The 18,446-nt window shown below is 26.7% G+C and overlaps 2 protein-coding genes across 2 annotated transcripts; one reads left to right on the forward strand and one right to left on the reverse strand.

Annotated features, from left to right (window-relative positions):
- Window positions 1-6,623: 6,623 nt before the first annotated feature.
- Window positions 6,624-15,117, reverse strand: LOC135963593 (uncharacterized). The gene is made up of 3 exons (XM_065515516.1): window positions 14,462-15,117; window positions 14,027-14,403; window positions 6,624-7,183 (listed from the first exon to the last, which is right to left on the reverse strand). The coding sequence occupies exons 1-3, from the start codon at window positions 15,115-15,117 to the stop codon at window positions 6,696-6,698; spliced, it is 1,521 nt and encodes a 506-aa protein (XP_065371588.1). The 3' UTR covers window positions 6,624-6,695.
- A 1,799-nt stretch (window positions 15,118-16,916) lies between these two features.
- Window positions 16,917-17,990, forward strand: RpS27 (ribosomal protein S27). Its single transcript, XM_065509284.1, has 3 exons — window positions 16,917-17,055; window positions 17,540-17,759; window positions 17,835-17,990. The coding sequence occupies exons 1-3, from the start codon at window positions 17,050-17,052 to the stop codon at window positions 17,861-17,863; spliced, it is 255 nt and encodes an 84-aa protein (XP_065365356.1). The 5' UTR covers window positions 16,917-17,049; the 3' UTR covers window positions 17,864-17,990.
- The last annotated feature ends 456 nt before the right edge of the window (window positions 17,991-18,446 follow it).

The following is an 18,446-nucleotide window of genomic DNA, read 5'->3' on the forward strand; positions in this document are numbered from 1 at the left end:
GTCAATAGTTAACAATTGTTATCGATATTGACTTCGCAAATACCATTTTTGTGCCGTCGACGTGACTTAATGTCGACAACGACATACATAATAGGGGTGATTGCCTTCGTAGAACTAGTTTCGAGGGTGACAATTTCAAACAAAATTCATTGATTAGATAACTGGTTCCAGCAATTATTTTCTTTTATAGTATTCAAGACATACAAAATCATCTTTCAAGAGTATCAGCTTCAATTCGTATGGTACTCAATTTCCCTACTTTTGGATGAATACTGTTGCTTGTAAACGTCATGTATCATGTTGAAACAGTATTGGATAGATCTTTCAAATACTTTTAATTTGATACAAAATTTGTAAACAATAAATATATGGAAGCAAGGGCCAGAAAAGAAAACGCCATACATCATTGGTCTAACACTATCTTATAACAATCGGCATACAAATAAACAGTGTGAGTCTGTCCAAATCCTTATTCATTTCAATGAAAACAAATTATTAAGAAAAATTTGGTGCGTAAAGCTGGGTTTCCGAACATCTTTTCGGTGCAAATGTATGGAATTTCGTTTTCGGTGCCGATTACGGTGTATGCGGAAACGTAGGTTAAATTTGCTGTATTTAATGGGAAATAAAAAATGATAAAATTACATCATGTGGTCCGACTCGACATATACAATCAAAATCGAAAAAGTATGGAATTTCAAGTTCTTTTGTTTGGATGTAGTGGATTTTACACATTTAAAACAATTTAGTTGTTGTTTAAAGGATACGGTTTCCTACATTTAAGTTCTGTAATGGTTTTCGAAGAGCATTTAAAATCTAAGAATATAACACTCTAACTTATTATAAAAATTATGGATTGATTTTGTCATTCCGTTTGAAACATATCGAAGTATTAAAAGTTTATACATATATTCTTGGTCCTCATAAGATTAAAAGACGATCTAGCTATGTCCGTCCGTCTGTTGAAAACACGATAGGACTGAAAGAAAGGAGCTATATCCGTCCATGATTTCTCATACAAATGTCCTCCCGAAATATTGTTTGAGCGATCCTGATAAAAAATGCACAAATTAGTTCTCTGAAATTATTCTTTAAAATATGACGAAAATCGGGCAACATTTGTCCCTAGTCCCCAAACAATGCCCCTCTCAAAAAATAACTTAATTGTCTTACAATGATTAATATTGTTATGAAATTGAACATAAACAAGTTCTATATGAACCTAAATCTTTTCACAAACTTTTGTGAGGATCGGTTTATTAGGCCTGTCACAGAGTTCCATTTCGATCGAAAGTAGAATTAATTTTGAGTATGTTGCTTCTTCAGAAAAAGTAAAACGAAAATTTCTTTCGGAATGAAACCGCTTTCAGTTTTCAAAGTGGAATTGATATTTCATTGTATCAGCCCAATTATGAATAAAAATTCCCCGGGAGTTTTTCCCCTTTTCTCATTTTTCCTATTCAAATTCAATGGGAAAAAACTTCCGGGGAACAAACTCCAGCGGAAGTTTTTATTCATAATTGGGCTGTATGTATTTGTTTTTCTCAATCAATTTCTGTACCAAAAACTTCTCTTTTAAAAAAACGCTGTCAAATTAATATCGGAAATACAGAATTATTAAATATTTTTGGAATTAAAAAATTACACGGAATCTGAAGAACCTAAAACGAAATCGATCGGAATAAAAACTACGGAAATGAAACCATTCCGTACAAAATGGGTGACAGGCCTGTATAATTGACCCTATCCCCAATATAACCCCATACCAGACAAATATTATATTGCCACATATTGATGGTGGGTACAAAAGAGTCGTCATATATCACTCTTTACTTATTTTACACCTATTTTAACTTCAACACACTTTAATGGAGAAACAATAAAATAAAAAAAACAGATATATTTAAGACAAACTTAGATATTTAATTAACAAAGCAATGCAAATTATCAAATTCATTAACAAATCAAAAATAATAAAAACAAAAAATAATATTACAGTACAATATATAAAATATTACAATCCAATAATAAGCATGTAATGCAAGTAATAATAAAAGTAAATATATAAAACTTAAAACGAAAATAATAGCAAATAATTAAAAATGATTATAAAATTATTTCCATGCATTACAAACAAAGTTTAAAAAACAGAGCAAAAATTATTACAATTAAATCTTACAAATATATACAATTACAATTAGAATTAAATTTAAAAAAAAAAAAAAAACTTATTAAATAACACTCACACTCTTAATGAAATTGCAACATGAGGTGGTAATTAATCATCAAACTCATATGATAATAAAACTAAAGGCAAATACACTCATAAAACAATTTTAAATAAATAAAAAAGCAGTAATATTTAATGTGTAAACTAAGTATTTTTTGAATTGTTAATTATTATTCAGAAGTATATCTTTGTAATATAAGTTTATTATCCTCAAAGGAATTTTTATATTACGGTTTGAAATACATAAATAAAAAAGATAATAATAGTTGACATAGCAACAAAATAATTCATAGTAAAAATTAATTATTTAAACAAATTTTTAAAAACATTTGATGAAAAATGAAAAATTTATTTTGTTTACAAATATTTTATAACTATTCATAAGGCGCCAAATATACTAGTGTTTATTTTATAAATCTTAAATTCAATTTCTTTCAAAACAAGTTTATTCATCACGTCAATTAGTTGCTTCAAAATCGAGTCTACCCAGCCAATTTAGTTTAGACTAGACCAATCAATTCATTTTTATTAATTATTTAATTTCAAATTTGTCTAATTAGCTTATTTAAACACTACTTGTACATATGAAATTCTTAATATCTCTATAGATTAATAAATTGTTTTCACACAAAACTTGAAATTTAAAAAAAGTTGTTTGTTTTTTGACCAATTTTTAAAATAAACTAGTTATTCTGAGTGTTAAGATTTGATTAGAACAAATCTATTAGAAATATACTTTGGGTGGATGTAGTTTGTTTTTAGCAGATGTGATTTAAACCAGCAAAATATTGTGAACTCTAAATTCAAGAATTTTTATAAAAAAATATTTTTTTTAAGACAAAATTAAAGAAGTTTTCTAAATATATGGAATCAAAAATGTAATAACTGTTGTTATAAACGTTTATGTACATTGTAGAAACGTTTTTGAAGTTAAACATATTGAATTCAATGAAAGTTTTATTTAAAAACTAAAAACTGCAGCTTACATTCTTATCTAACCTAAACAATTTTTGTTTTCATCTTAAAAACATTTGTTTTTATTTAAAGTTAAACATTTCTTAGCTAAATTTAAAATATTTACCCCAATTATGAAAAAAAAAATCAATTTTTTTCCTTTTCCCATTTTACCTGTTCAAATTCAATGTTGAAAATGGGAAAAAAAACTCACTCGGATTTTTTATTCATAATTGGGCTTATTGAATCAAAATAAGAGTGAGGTTACTGTGTATTTCGATTCCAATGAAAACACTTTCCAATTTCTTTGTATTTAACATTTAAATTCGAATATTTTAAATTCAGAATTGAGTTAAAGAGAAGTTTGTTTCCTAGCAAGGGTAGAAAATATGTTATATTTTTTGATACAATGCATTAAAAAAAGTACGATTTAAATAAGAATATTGTTTATGTGGAACATTATTATTCGTAGTATATTTGCTAAATTATATTAGAAATAATCATTTGAAAGACAATTTTACAGTTTTGAATAGTAATAAACTCTCTGTTTTGGTACAATTAACAAACTGTTGATTTTGTTAAATAATTGTTGCTTATTTTTATCATTAGCCATTATTTTTATTAATAATACAAAAAGGTTTTCCAGATATTAGACAATTTTTTCCTACAAAGCGTAAAAGGCCTGCTTTGTCATAATTTTCACTCTTGCAAAATTTGTTCAAGGGTAGTAAATCACAGTGCCATATATTTTATTGTTGTGGTCTTGCTAAACTGGCCGTGTTTGCAAGTGTAGTTTACCATGAAGATTTCGCTAATAATAAAACCCTAATTTTAATATTTTCATTAGAAATATATTGATATTGGATTGAATATGTATTAATTGGAATGACTTCCTATTTTGCTGTCGCCAGTACCCAAAATTCATTACTATTAAATATATTGTTTTCACCAATATCCACTCCTCAACTTTATGCTATAATCACTCATTAAAAATTTACGTTTAGCATGTTTGTGGAGTTATTATTTTAAAATTAAAGTTTTCCCTTCATCGAGTTGTGCTTCTGGCAATTGTAATGTCCAAACTTCAGTTAATCAGGCATTTTCATATTTAGCCACATTGTAGTATTGCCGGTAACATATTTTTGGAACTAAGGATCAGGTAAAGCAATCCTAAACCCTCCCTAAACTTGACTTCATTGATAGGTTATTACGTAAAGTTGAAAAGGTTCTTTGTGTAAATAATCCAAAGGTTGGTGGTATTCCAATCAACTAATTTTTAGATAAAATGTCTAATAATGTATTCCTACACACTCGCTAAACTTAAATTCATTGATAGGTTATAGCCTAAAGTTGAAGGGTACATTTCTGTAAAGCATCCATTTAAATATAATGACTTTTGGTTGGTGGCCACACCTATAGGATAAGGGTATTCCAATCAACTAATTTCAACTAATTTTTAAATCAATATCCATCCGCTTTATGGTTGAAAGTTTTTAATTAAGGTTTGATTCTTATGTTTGAATCAAATTAAAGTTATTTATAATTCTGTTCATTTCTTATTTTATTTAAACCGCTTAAATATTATTTTTTAGACATGGAAAATATATAAAAGTAGTTGGCCCTATTTCAAAATATTAGATTTGATGAATAACAAAATTTACTACGAATTGTTAAAATTTGTTCAAATTATTCGAATGTTTGCAATGATTTTCAATAAATAGTTGCAATAATGCCTTTAAATACTGCAATATTAATGTATATATGAATCCTATATCATTCATATATACATTAATATTGCAGTATTTAAAGGCTCCGTAACTCCATAAACGAAACTGTTCGAATTTGTTTGTTAAATACATTGTAAGTCAAAAGCGTTTCCTTTCGAATCGAATTACACAGTCGTTCTTATGGTTATTAGTGTTTTGATAAATGAGTGTATTTTACTTCAAATTTTATTTATTTAAATTGCAAGTCAGCATTTAATTAAATTTGACAACTAAACAAGAGAATTTGTTTTCTTTTTATGCCACTTATAAAGTTTTAATTAAATTTGAATGCTGGAGTACTCAAAATTAATTCAATTATATTTCAATTATTATTTATTGAAGTTAATATAAGCACAAATTGTTATTTTTTAATTATTTTTTTTTTAATTTGAATACAAATTGTTTAATAAGTTCAATTTGTTTCTTTATATTTAAACAGAATTTATTTAATTGAATAACTTGTTTTTTTTTAATTATTTAAAATTATTAAACTTGTTTTAAATATTTTAATAACACAGATTTTAAACAATTTTAATAATTAGAAATTGTTTGATTTAAAGTGGAATTTGATCAGTTTGATAAATAAAATAAACTCAGTGCCATGAAAAAATATTTAAAGAAGTAATAAATTCAAATTAAAGTCTTTGAATATAATTAGAAAGTCTAACTATTTTATAAAAACTAAAACACATTCTTTTAATCAACCAGGACAAAATGGTTAGTTTTTCGAACTATAAGTACAGACTAATTTAAAAACTATTTTGAGTGTTAAGACTTGAAACTGTGTTTAGAAAATTATTAAGAAAACATATTCAAAATATTAAAAACAAAACAAATACATACATAAATCTAATATAAAACATAAACTGACTACTAAAATCAGCATAAATAAACTTAAAAATAAAATCTTAAATAATACCAAGTTTCAAAAACAAATTTTAAATTAGAAACAAATAAAATTTACAATTAAGCATACATGAAATTAAAAGCTAAAATACTGTTAAATAATAAAAGAAACATGTAATAATTAAGCATAGGTAAATAAAATTTAAACAATTTTTGTTAAATTCCTAAAAAAAATTTACAAAATTCTTTAAATAATTAAACAAAAAGTGTTTATAATAAGAATTATAAAATTATATATGTATATGAAAATTTGAAATAATATAAATATTATGCAATTAAAATAAGTTGAATTTTGTGTATAAATTGATAAATAAAAATAAATTTAAATAATTAATAATGTAATTCACATCACTGTTTTTTTACCCTAGCGAAAATAAAACTTTAGCACAATCACAACAGAAATAGGAATTATTTACGTTGTTTTAGTGATTGTGCGAAAGTGCCAAATTTCGCCAGGGTAAAAAAACGCTGACCTGAATTACCTAAATATGTATATAATACAATTTAAAAAAAAAAATGGAAAAATTTTATGTAAAATAATAAAAATATTTAATAAAATAATTTTAGAAAAATCTCTAAAAGCTAAAATAAAGTGAAAATTATATCTTTGAATAAGACAAATAAATGTGAATAGTAAAAATACAATTAAAAAGATTTAAAATCTAAAATCTTAAAAAAAGTTAAAATTTATATTAAAATCTAAAAGAAATAAATGTAAACCAATATATTATATATTAATAAACAAAACACCACAAAAGACAAAAAAAAATATTTAATTTCTATTTAATTAAATCATTAAACAAAAAATTAAACAATAAAATAAGCTCAGTCATCACATTTTAACCAATATAAAAAACTGGATGACGATTATGGCTATTAGCAGACGCCGCTCTTCTGATCTGATCTGGCTTATAAACATTAAAAATATTGTTATTCTTATTTGTATTTTCGTTTAATAGCGGTGGTTTCACATTCACTTCTGCTTCTTTATTATTAATATTATTGTTATTAATCAATTTCGTTGGAGAATTAAGGGTGGTGATAATTTCTGGTTTTGTTGTTTGTGTATTTAAACTAGCTGTTGAAATTGTTGATGTTGCTGTAATTGTTGTTGTATTGCACAATTGTAAAATTTCATTAATCACACCAATTTTTGAATTTTCTTTATTATCGTTAACATTATTAATTGGTTGGATTGCGGCGGCTGCCTGAACATCTCCACGATATTTAACACCAATATACCAATCAAATGCCACAATACGAATATGAACTTCACGTATTTGTCGATTTATATGTTCTAATAATAATGACAGGCGTTCGGCTTGTGCTACAAAAAAATGTTGTATGATATTTTGTTGTTTGTTTTTTTGATTTGTTAGAATTAGTATTACACTTAATAATTGTAAAATACAATATTTTAATTGACAATGCTATGTTAATTATATACAGTTTAATAAATAGCAACAAGTTTAAGGAAATGTTATTGTACTAGAGGTTAATGAGATCATAGACAAAAGTGCATTTTTTAATTTTATAAGAATTTGTTCAAATATAGATCGGAAACTAGCCAGTCAAACACCTAACTCAGTTAACCTTAGTAGAGAGAATGTATTAGTAAACAAAACCATAGATAAATACACAGAGATCGAAAACTAAACTCCACTGCCAAAGACCTAACTCAGTTGTTAAAAACCTTAGTAGTGAGAATGTATTAGTAAACAAAACTATTTGAAAAAAAATATTTTAATGAATTTTATTGTTTGAATTTTTTTATAGTTTCCGCTCATTCTCTATCGTTCAAATCAATTTTGAGTGTGATTGTTGTGTTTACTTTCACAACTTAAGTTGTGAAAATAATAGTCTAAATTTTATAACTAAAAAAAAATTCTTTAAATATAAACAGTAGATCTTTTGTATAAAACGTGTCGGTGATTAACACGAACATCAAATATATTGTTATTCATTCAACTTGATTCGTTGTCTTATTATTACACCCAGTAAAGAAAGACTTTAAGTGTCATTTAACAGTTTATTACTAGTAATTTGAAAAACATTATTTTTTTTTTAATTTTAAACAATTAAGCTAAGTTCACAATGGCAAAGAAACTCCACTCTGCACTCCAATAAAAAAAATGTTAACTGTTCAAAATACAGAGTGAAATTTTGATAAAATTATTAAACATTAAAACAAAAAAATTTAATTTCATTATTTTAAAAATATCTCTGTCCCAAACATCCTCCTCCAGCAGTGCAGTCCACACATTGACTCTTAATTTAAAAAAATAATAAGCTTAATTTTTGTCAAAATGTATTATTTCAAAATGTTTAATTTGATTATTTTTCACGATTAGACGTATTTTGATTTTGGAAAAAAGAGTTTAGCATGTTAGTTTGAATATTGTTTAGATGTAAAATAATATTTTTATAAAAAATGTTGACAACTATTAAGATATTTGCAAAAAACAAAATAAAGTCAAGTTTAAAATTTAAACTTAAATATCTTTTAAAGTATAATAGATAACTTAAGAGAAGTAAACATGATTTTCTTTATTATTCTATTTGCTTTATAACGAAAATTAACTTAATATCTATCCGTATTTGTACGAGCTCTATAAAGCTATGCAAACTTTTATTTTAATTTATATTCGATTTTTAATTTACCATAAATTAAAAAAAAAAAATTGAAATGTAATTTTATTTAAGAATTGGAGTTTATTTTTTTTGTAATTTTTATCTGAACTGACACAAAAATTAAATAATGAAGTAAAATAAAAGTCAATACCATGATAAAAATATAGAAGGTAGTTTCAATCAAAATTTTTTTTTTAAAATAAGGTTTTTTGAAGTTTCCTTTTTTTGCAAGCATTATAAAAAGCGTTGCCACACTCCAAAAAATGATTATGATTTTCGAGAATTTTTTTACAAAAAATGTGTAATTTAATTTATTATTTAAATAAAAATGTATTATGTTGTGTTGGGAGTTATTGATTCAATTCCTAACGTTCGATTACTTATTAAAACACGTTGACTATTTTTATATATATGCATTTTCTTCATTTTTTTTATTACTATGTAAATATTTTATATCTTTTAAATGGAGGTTTAATTATAAGAGACAAGTAGCACACGGAAGAATGTAGTTTCAAGATCTAGCCGAGCACTCTCAGAAAATATAAAAAGTCTTTGAAATCGGATGGAAAAAAAATCGCACGCGTTTAACAAATTTACATGTCGAAGGTGCCCTACTTTGGGTCCCATAGCGCCGCCATTGAAGTATTTGTGGGGTTCATTTTCAAATCTTAAACTCGAATATTCCTTGGGTACGCCGTTTAGAAATACGAGATTTATTTTCAAATAATTTCGATTCTACTCCAGTGTGCATAGTTAATGGATTATGATCGGTAATAATCGGTGATATATGTATATCCCAAAATATGTTTACATAATAAATAGTATTTTGAAGTTACCTTGTGTTCATTGGGACAGCATTCATATCCAATCTCACACGCTTTGTTTTAACTGAAATATTACTTTTAACTAAATGGTCGGAGCACAACATTGGCTGTTTTGGCAAATCTTCTTCGCAAGTTTTACATATATCCATAAAATGTTGTTGTTGTTGGGTAAATATTTTTTCTATTTTTTTTAATAATTTTCAAATGAATGAAAATTATGTATTCCCAAAGGGAAAATTTGAAATTGATATGGCATTACTATTTTAACGAAAATGTCAAAATCCTTATGCATGTCAGACGTAGAATTTTAATAAATAAAGAGAGAATGAAACTATCTTCTATTTTTCTATTATGAGTCAATACCATGATGTAATAAGTAAGGTGAGAGCGTTTCGACAACAAACACAATATTTCTTGCTGACAAGTGCATATGGTTTGTCAAAATTGAATTTGTCAAATAAAAAATAAACAAATTTTATTTTGGCATCTTTTAGATTTTTTTAATGGGATGTTTATTTTTTAATTTCAATTTTATTGATACTCACCTGATTATTTTTTATCTTTTATTTATTATTTTTATTAACGTTGATTTTAGCAAAATTTTGCTTCAAAATGTTGCTTTACAGAATTAAAGAGATTTTAATTTTTGTTGGAATTTTTAAATTTATTATTTTTTATTATTACAGTTACCAATGTAAACACAAAGCTTTTGTTATTTTTGCATATTAACTAAAAAACGGCCGTTATTTAAATTATATTTGAAAAAGAACAACGGTTTAATAGTGCTTTATCCAAATTTCATTATATGAAATCTTTTTATTCACATTTTCATTCATGTTTTTCGGATTTAAAAATTTTTTTCTTTGAAAATAAAATTTATTATTTTTTCAAAATAAATTCAGTTTGACAAAACCCACGCATTTTCAAAATGGATAAACAAAAATCAGCTGTGTTGTTGATTTCACCTTACTTAGTGCATCCTGGTCAATGAATTCATTAAAATTTTAATTTAATAACACTGTACAACACCAAAAAAAATTACAAGGATTTAGAGCGTTAACATATTCTACAAAAAAATTGACCGCAACATTTTGCATAAATTTGTTGAATACATTTTATACCTAAAATTTTCTTTAAAATAAAATTCTTAATAAATTCGAAATTAACCCTAGGCTCTCTTTTGTTAAGTCTTATTTCTGACTTTCTGGTTGAATTCTCCGTTTTGGTGTATTCAGGGACTTATAGTAAAATTTGACGGATAATATTTTTGCGGAACTATCCCTATTTTAATGGTGTTTTTTGCTCTTTTTTTAAAATAAGGACAAAAAAGACCCACGCTATGAGGATTTAGAGGGTTAACATATTCTACAAAAATGTTCTCCGTAACATTTTACAAAAATTTGCTGAACACATTTTATACTTAAAATGTAAGGATCACATGGTTTCTTATGCCGATTAACAATAAGAATGTACCAGAGTTGGGAAACTTTAACCTCCCCTCAAATGAAATTCAGATGTAAAATTTCAAAACGCCGATACACGTGTCTTTTTTTTTAAACCAATTTTCTGAAGACCCCAGATATCTTTGGTATGCAAATCTTCAACAATTCTGTCAGACATGCTTTCGAGAAGTTTCCTATTTAAAATCAGCATAATCGGGCTGAGATATAAGGAAAAAACCAGGACATCCTCGATTTTCGTCCTATTTTTGACCTATATCTGGATTACTAAGTCATTAATATAGGCAATATGGATATCTAATGATAGATATTTCAAAGACCTAAGTAAGTTGGACCTACAATGGGTCAAAATCGGAAAAAAATATTTTTTAACCCGATTTTTTTTTCACCAAAAAAAAAAAAATTTTAAAATTTAAAAAAAAAAAAATTTACAAAAAATTAAAAAAAACAACTTTAAAAAAAAAATCGTATTTACCTAAAAATATTTAAAGTTCGCATTTTGAAGTATAATTTAGTGAAGGGTATAGAAGATTCGGCACAGCCGAATATAGCTCTCTTACTTGTTTTTTTTATAATTTTTATCTGAACCAAAAAGTGAATTAAAAAATTAATTACAATGAAAGTCAATAACAAAATGAATTCATTAACATTTTAATTCAATTTTAAATTCAATTCATATATTTTGAGCAAACTGAATGAATGCATTCAAGAATTTTTAATTCATGATGTATTTCCATGTATTTTGATAAAATAATTTTACAATTTGTACGTGTTGTTGAACGCTATATCCGTCCATGGTGATTTGGCAAAGCAAATAGAATAAATGACAGCCAGATGTAGCTTCAAACAAAATGATCGCTATCAACAGTCATTGTTCAAAAGGGCCTATTTGAAGGAAGACCCTTTAGAAAAATTCAAAAAGTAACATTGAAATTAGAAAAAGTACATCTAAATCCAACTTTTCTGGATTGTAACTCATTTAGGATCATATGTGTTTAATTTAATAGTTCATTATTATAGAAAATAACAAAATTACGATTTTAATATTTATGTTACCATAAAATCTCCCCCTTGGATTATTATTGACTCTCAATGTGCTTAATTTCATATTTCTAGATCCATTATTATAGCAAATTCAAAAAGTACCATATATGAACAAAAAAATAACACTAGTTCTCTTCCTATCCTTGATTCTTATATCTTACGTATCAGCTAATTTATGTCGGTAAGTTGAATAATTTAAAATAATAAAAAAAAAATACCATTGGGAGAAAAAGTACCAATTTACCTCTAAACCCGAACAACCGTCAATTTTGAAATTCTAAATAATACATTTTATTAAAAAAAATAACAAAAATAAGTACAATTTTAACCCTTCAGGGCTCGAATATATTATTGATTAGTACCAAACACTTGTTAGATATTTTATTTAATGGAGTGACATACTTTTTAAATTTGTTGGTATCTATATTAATTTAGAATTTCCAATGAATTTGAATAGGAATTTCCCATTTTTTCTATTCAAATTCAATGTTAAAAATAAGAAAAGGGAAAAAACTCCTAGGGAATTTTTTTTCATAATTGGGCTGATAATGTTGTACAAAGGGTACTCCCCAAACGTTACAATTTCCTAAAATACCTTCTTTGTGGATCTACTTTGGGAGAGGAGAACTATAGTTCCTGTCTCTTCCTTTTGGCGGTTGCCCCGGGCGATGTTGAAACTGTCTCACTCAATCAGTAAAGTTTCTCATTATATGCATATTTTAATCATATGTTATGTTTACACTGATCTACTTTTCTTATTCGAAATATTGACTATCAGTAATATACCACCTTAAGAAATTATTATTTTTACGACGCCTAAAACTATACTTTTAATAATAGCGGAAAATTAAATATTTTGTTTTCATTCATAATAGCTTTTACAAAATTCAACCAATTAAAAGAAATTAAAATTTTAAATATAAAATTTCTATGCATTCAGGGTTGTCACAGAATTTTACGAAAGTGAAACTAATCGTTCCAAATCGTAATGTTTTAAATTACAAAAATAAAATTTTTCACATAACCCTACTTTCAATTACGTTATATATATAGTTTGTATCGAAATTGTTACGAAAATTAAGTTTATTAAAAATCTTCAAAAAATTTGTTTTTAATCATAAATTAAAAAAAAAGTCAGGTAAAAAAGTATGGTCGGTCAAGCCCGACCATATAATACCCTACACCAAGTAAATGAGCAAAAACATTTTTCTTTTAAAATATCAATAATTTATATTCGAGTGATTTTTGGAATTGGGCCTTATATGGGAGCTATGACCAATTATGGGCCGATCACCATGAAATTAGGTCGTGTGATTTATGTCTATATGAAAGTTATTTATGGAGAATTTTGTGTGTATACGAGATTTATGCACGCAAAAGTGATTTTTGGAAGCGGGTCTGTATGGAAGCTATGACTAATTATGGACCGATCGTAACAAAATTTGGTGACATGAATTTCGTATATATAAAACTTATTTGGAGCGAAATTTGTGGAGATACATATATAAATTCAGCCAGTTTCAATAGGCTTGGTCCTTGGGACGAAAAAGTTATATGTACCAAATTTGATTGAAATATCTTCAAAATTGCGACCTGAACTTTGCGCACAAGGATTACATGGACAGCCAGCCAACCAACCAACCAGCCAGCCGGACATAGTTTAATCGACTCAGAAAGTGATTCTAGGTGGGTGTTAGACCAATATTTTTGGGCGTTACAAACATCTGCACAAACGCATTATACCCACTATAGTGGTGTAGGGTATAAAAATATGATAATTTCAAAATTGGTACCTATAACTCAAAATGTAATAATGAACAAGGACAGTTTAAAGGAATGGTACAAATACATATAATTCAAATCTTAGGATGAAGATGATTTAAAACAAATTCCAGGAGTCAATGTAATACTACACAGTGACAATGTAAAATTAATGTTGGTATTTTACATATCTACAATTATAAAAAAATATGGCGAATTTAGCAAAAAGCTTTTAATTTGTGATATAGTTTGTCAGTAAATGTTTAGTTTAAAAATAATATTTAGTGAAAAATGCTCCTCAAGCATAAAAATTAATATTATATTCTCTTAATAATTAAAGTATAGATGTTTCAAAGAGAAACTACGTTAGTTAGTCCCAATTCTAGGAAGTTAATTTAACACATTTTCTAATACAGATTAAAAAATAAATATAAAATTTTCTCCACTTACCTTTAACTTTTTCTTTTAAAAACTGTCCACGCTTATGTTCCATTTCAATTAATTTATACATTTCCAATTGATTCAGGTATTGACGCAAATTACCCAAATAGTATTCGCATTCTGCATCCATTTTAAGATCAAACCCTTTGTTGGCAGCCAAAAGGCGCTGCATGTCACAAATGAATATGGTTAACTTGCGACAGGCCTGTTTCACTTGATTCTGAACATTTAGAGTAGAAGACATGGTCGATTTGGTATCGGATGGAGCAAATGTTTCAACATATTGACTGTCTTCGTTCGTCTCATATGATGGTGGCTTCTCAGCGACGGCACGATGTAAATCGCGTAAAAGATCAAAAATATAATGAACAATCGAGGTTTCTTTGCTGGAAATGTCAGTAATTATTAGATGCTATATTGTGTGTGACAAGTGTTTAAACTTACCCACTACTTTCGAAATCGAACACAGATAAGTCTACCTTAATTTGTTCGTTTTCCGTAGTTGTATTTTGAACTTTTTGGTTAAAATGCTTATGAGCGTATCTTGGTGCTTTACGATAAGCTCCATTGCTACCTAAAGAAGAACATGAGTTAGAGAACTTCTTTCCATTTTCCTCATTGGAACGTAAGTAATGAAATTCATAAGTAGGTGAACTGGAGGTGTTTGTGTATAGAGCCTGTGATGACGCAAGACTGGAATGATTTATATGCTTTTCAGCACTCAAGTAATTTGTGGGCGTATAACATGTTTGAGTGGCTGCAAAGTTGTTGAAAGAGTTATTTACACAAGCCATTGGCTGCTGAAGTGTCGGATAGTAATTGAGGTTATGTTTCATATATTGCATTCCGTTGGTTGCATATGGATGCGGCTGGCCATGGAATGTTCTTTTGGAATAAGTAGGAACTTGAAAATTACTTTGCAATACAGGCGTAGTTATTGCAGATGGTGGCACTGACGTCGTAGTCTTTGAAAATTCATGAATTATTCCAATCTCTTGTTCGCCAGTAACAATCAAATCATTTAGTTCTTTCGAAATGTTTTCCATGTTCAACTGCAACATATCCGGCGCTGCATTGGTATTATAATCAAAAGAAGACATGTCCTTGGCAGCCACTAAAATTTTAAAGTTTTACAAATAAGTTTGAAGGTTTTTTTATAAATAAAATCTAAATTGCTTTAATTTTTCCAACATTTTCTTTGTCTTCTACATATATATAAACTTATTATAAGTTTTTAATAAATTCTTACCTTTGGTTAATGTAAATTCCCTTTAAATTAGTTTATCCTTTTTAAAACTACGTGTGAATAGACAAATTTTTCTACAAGACTGAATGGCGGTTTTTCTTTTTAATTTAAAACTACTACTTTTTTTCAACCGTGTATTTAACATTTGTTCTGGCAATGCTGTTATAACATTAGAATGTTATGTTAACATTTGCTTTTGATTATGCACGAAGTTGGCTGCAGTTTGTTTTCATGTTGTAGAGGTTTTGGGCTGCCAGATTAGATAAAATGTATAAAAACGCTACAATGTTTAACATTAAAATTTTAGTGGAAGTAATACAGATTTATGATGAATTCAACAAGTTTAACAGTCGTTAACAATGTTAATTGTTTAAAAATGTGATATTACGAGAAGAGGATTTAAAATATAAATATTTTTTTTTTTAAAATGTTATTTAAAAAAAAAACTTGTACATCTCAACCTGTAATAAATTTAAAAACAAGACAAAAATAAAAAATTTTATCCCTTAAATGTTTACCTTAAATTTTACATTTTATTATAAGCGGATTCTAGCCAAGTTTGAAATACTATTTGAGAATTGATCTAGGGCATTTGTCTAAATTACGACGGCAAATCATTGCTTACATGGAAAACAAAAAAATTATTCATTTGTTTTTGTTTTCAATACAAATAAAATATTAAACCAGCTCCAGAATTTGTAGGTGTTGCATTCTTCGCATTTTAAAATTAATAAAAATTTTCGATACCCGTTTGTTAATACTTGGTACACATATTCTTTATGGTCATACAAAATTTTAAGTTTCTCAAACATTTTAAATTCTCTTTGAGGTGTCTTTTATCAAGGTTTGAAGATCAAATTTTATATAACAATGGTGTAAAATCGCTCAAGGCCAAATGCATATAACTTGTTAACCGCTTATCCCATTTTTACAATATTGGTATCATCTATTTATGTAGTTTTTTTAATTATTAATACATTCTCACCACTTAGGTTTTTGACAAGTGGGTTAGGTTTTTGACAACTGAGAGTTTACGATATATATGTGATACTTATCATAAAAGTTGAAAACATTTTTCATCGACAATATTTTGCGATGTATTGTAATATAAAGTCCTATTCTCTTTAACGCTAATAAATCTTTCGTATCGACATAGAAGGACCAGTTCATAATTGAATATAGAATACTTCCCTAAATCACCTTAACTACCATGAATCTCTAATAAATGATGAATCTCTAATAAAAAAGTTTGTTAATTAATTTGTTAATTAATAACTAAATTGTTTAAACAAAGAAATTATTACATAAAATCAAATGTTTAAATAAATTATTAAATAAACACATTTTGAAATTAATTTATTAAAAAATTAACAAATCTTATGAAATTGTTAAGTTAAAATCATCTGGCAACGTTTAAAAATTTCATCATGCTACCAACCGGGTACTTCTGAAAATTAATTAATTCAGGTATATATTTTATTAAAAACAAACAACAAAACTAATAAAATATTAATTGAAATAAACTACCTAAACTATATTTAATATATTCATAGCTTTTAAAGTTACTAAATTCTAAATTAAATGTCAATTTTAATTAATTTTAATAATTATTAATAAACAATTACATGAATTACCCTGCAGTTTTTAGTTAAATACAACACTGCCGGCTACTCGGCTCAAGATGTCGCTGTTAAACGTTAGTAGAACTGTCATGAATATAAACTACATCTAACTTCACGCGTCCATTTTTTACTTCCTTTTCCGTGTTAGCTGTGAAAGAATAAACATGCCGGTGGGTGAAAATTTTATGAAAAAACTCAAAAAACTAATGAAAAAATTGCAAAATCGTGTTGAAAATGTGTGAAAAATGTTTACGAATGTTGTGCAAACAAAAAAAATGTTAAAGAAATATCGAAAATCGGAAAAAAGTGCAAAAATTAAGCAAAAACCCCAGTGAACGTGTAAAATTCATTAAGAAATGAGTAAAAGAGAGGGAATATACACATGGCTTGTGAAATGTCATTAAAGTTTGACAAAATGAAAATAAAAAAAAAAAATGTGACCAGACAATTTCATGAATTTGTGTAATTTGTGAAGTTTAATTAAAAGTTAATTGTTAAAATAGAAAAAAAGCATTTAGCACATAACCTCGAAATACAAATTTTGCAATTTTTTTTGTTAGAGTAATAGTTTTTTATTTATTTCAATGACTGCATTAAGGTGTGTTTTATTTGTGTTGACTAAAAATAATGTGTATTATTTATTGTTTCTTTTAGCTAGCCAAAGATTTATTGCATCCTTTGCCCGCTCAAGAAAAGCGTAAGCACAAGTTGAAGCGCTTGGTGCAACACCCTAACTCCTACTTCATGGATGTTAAGTGCCCCGGCTGCTACAGAATCACCACCGTCTTCAGCCACGCTCAAGGCGTTGTTGTATGTGCGGGATGTGCTACCATCTTGTGCCAGCCAACCGGTGGCCGTGCTAAGCTCACAGAAGGTGTGTTTTTTAATTTGTTATTGTAATCTATTGCAACATTTACTAATTCTTATTTAATCTTTTAATCCTTTATAGGTTGCTCTTTCAGAAGGAAGCCTCAATAAATGTGATGTTTTAGTTTGCTGCCTCATCATAATTTTTTCAAATTTAATTTTTTAACAACCAGAAAAAACAAAAAAAACAATAAAAACTTTTTCGTTCTGAAAAGATAAGAAAGTATCAATCAACTAATTTCTCTATGTATGCCTTGATTTGATGATACAACGTTGGATTCGTTTGTTCGTATTGTATTTGTGATATGAAAAAGGATCCCTCTTCTAATAAGGATAAACCAAGTTTGAAAAAAATATTGTGGTTCTATAGCTTCTAATTCCAATGTATTTATTTAATGAATGAATGGACTATGTTCATTTTTTTTATATGGAATACACGCAAATGAAGTTTACTTTATAAAATATTTCTGAAATGTTTTAATTTTATATGGTTCAAACTGAAAAAATAGCTAATGTACAAATTACTATCTTAAATTAGAAGTTGTATCTTGTTGAATGCACGTGTATTACAAAACACTATTTTATTTTAGCGAATGCAAAAAGTATTTAGCAAACTAGATAGTTTTGAGTTAGAATTAGGTATTGATACATTTTAATACATGTTTTAATCATATATTTTGGTTTTTCCATTTGA

This window comes from Calliphora vicina, chromosome 1 (genome assembly GCF_958450345.1).
Source record: "Calliphora vicina chromosome 1, idCalVici1.1, whole genome shotgun sequence".
Classification (NCBI taxonomy): Eukaryota; Metazoa; Arthropoda; class Insecta; order Diptera; family Calliphoridae; genus Calliphora; species Calliphora vicina.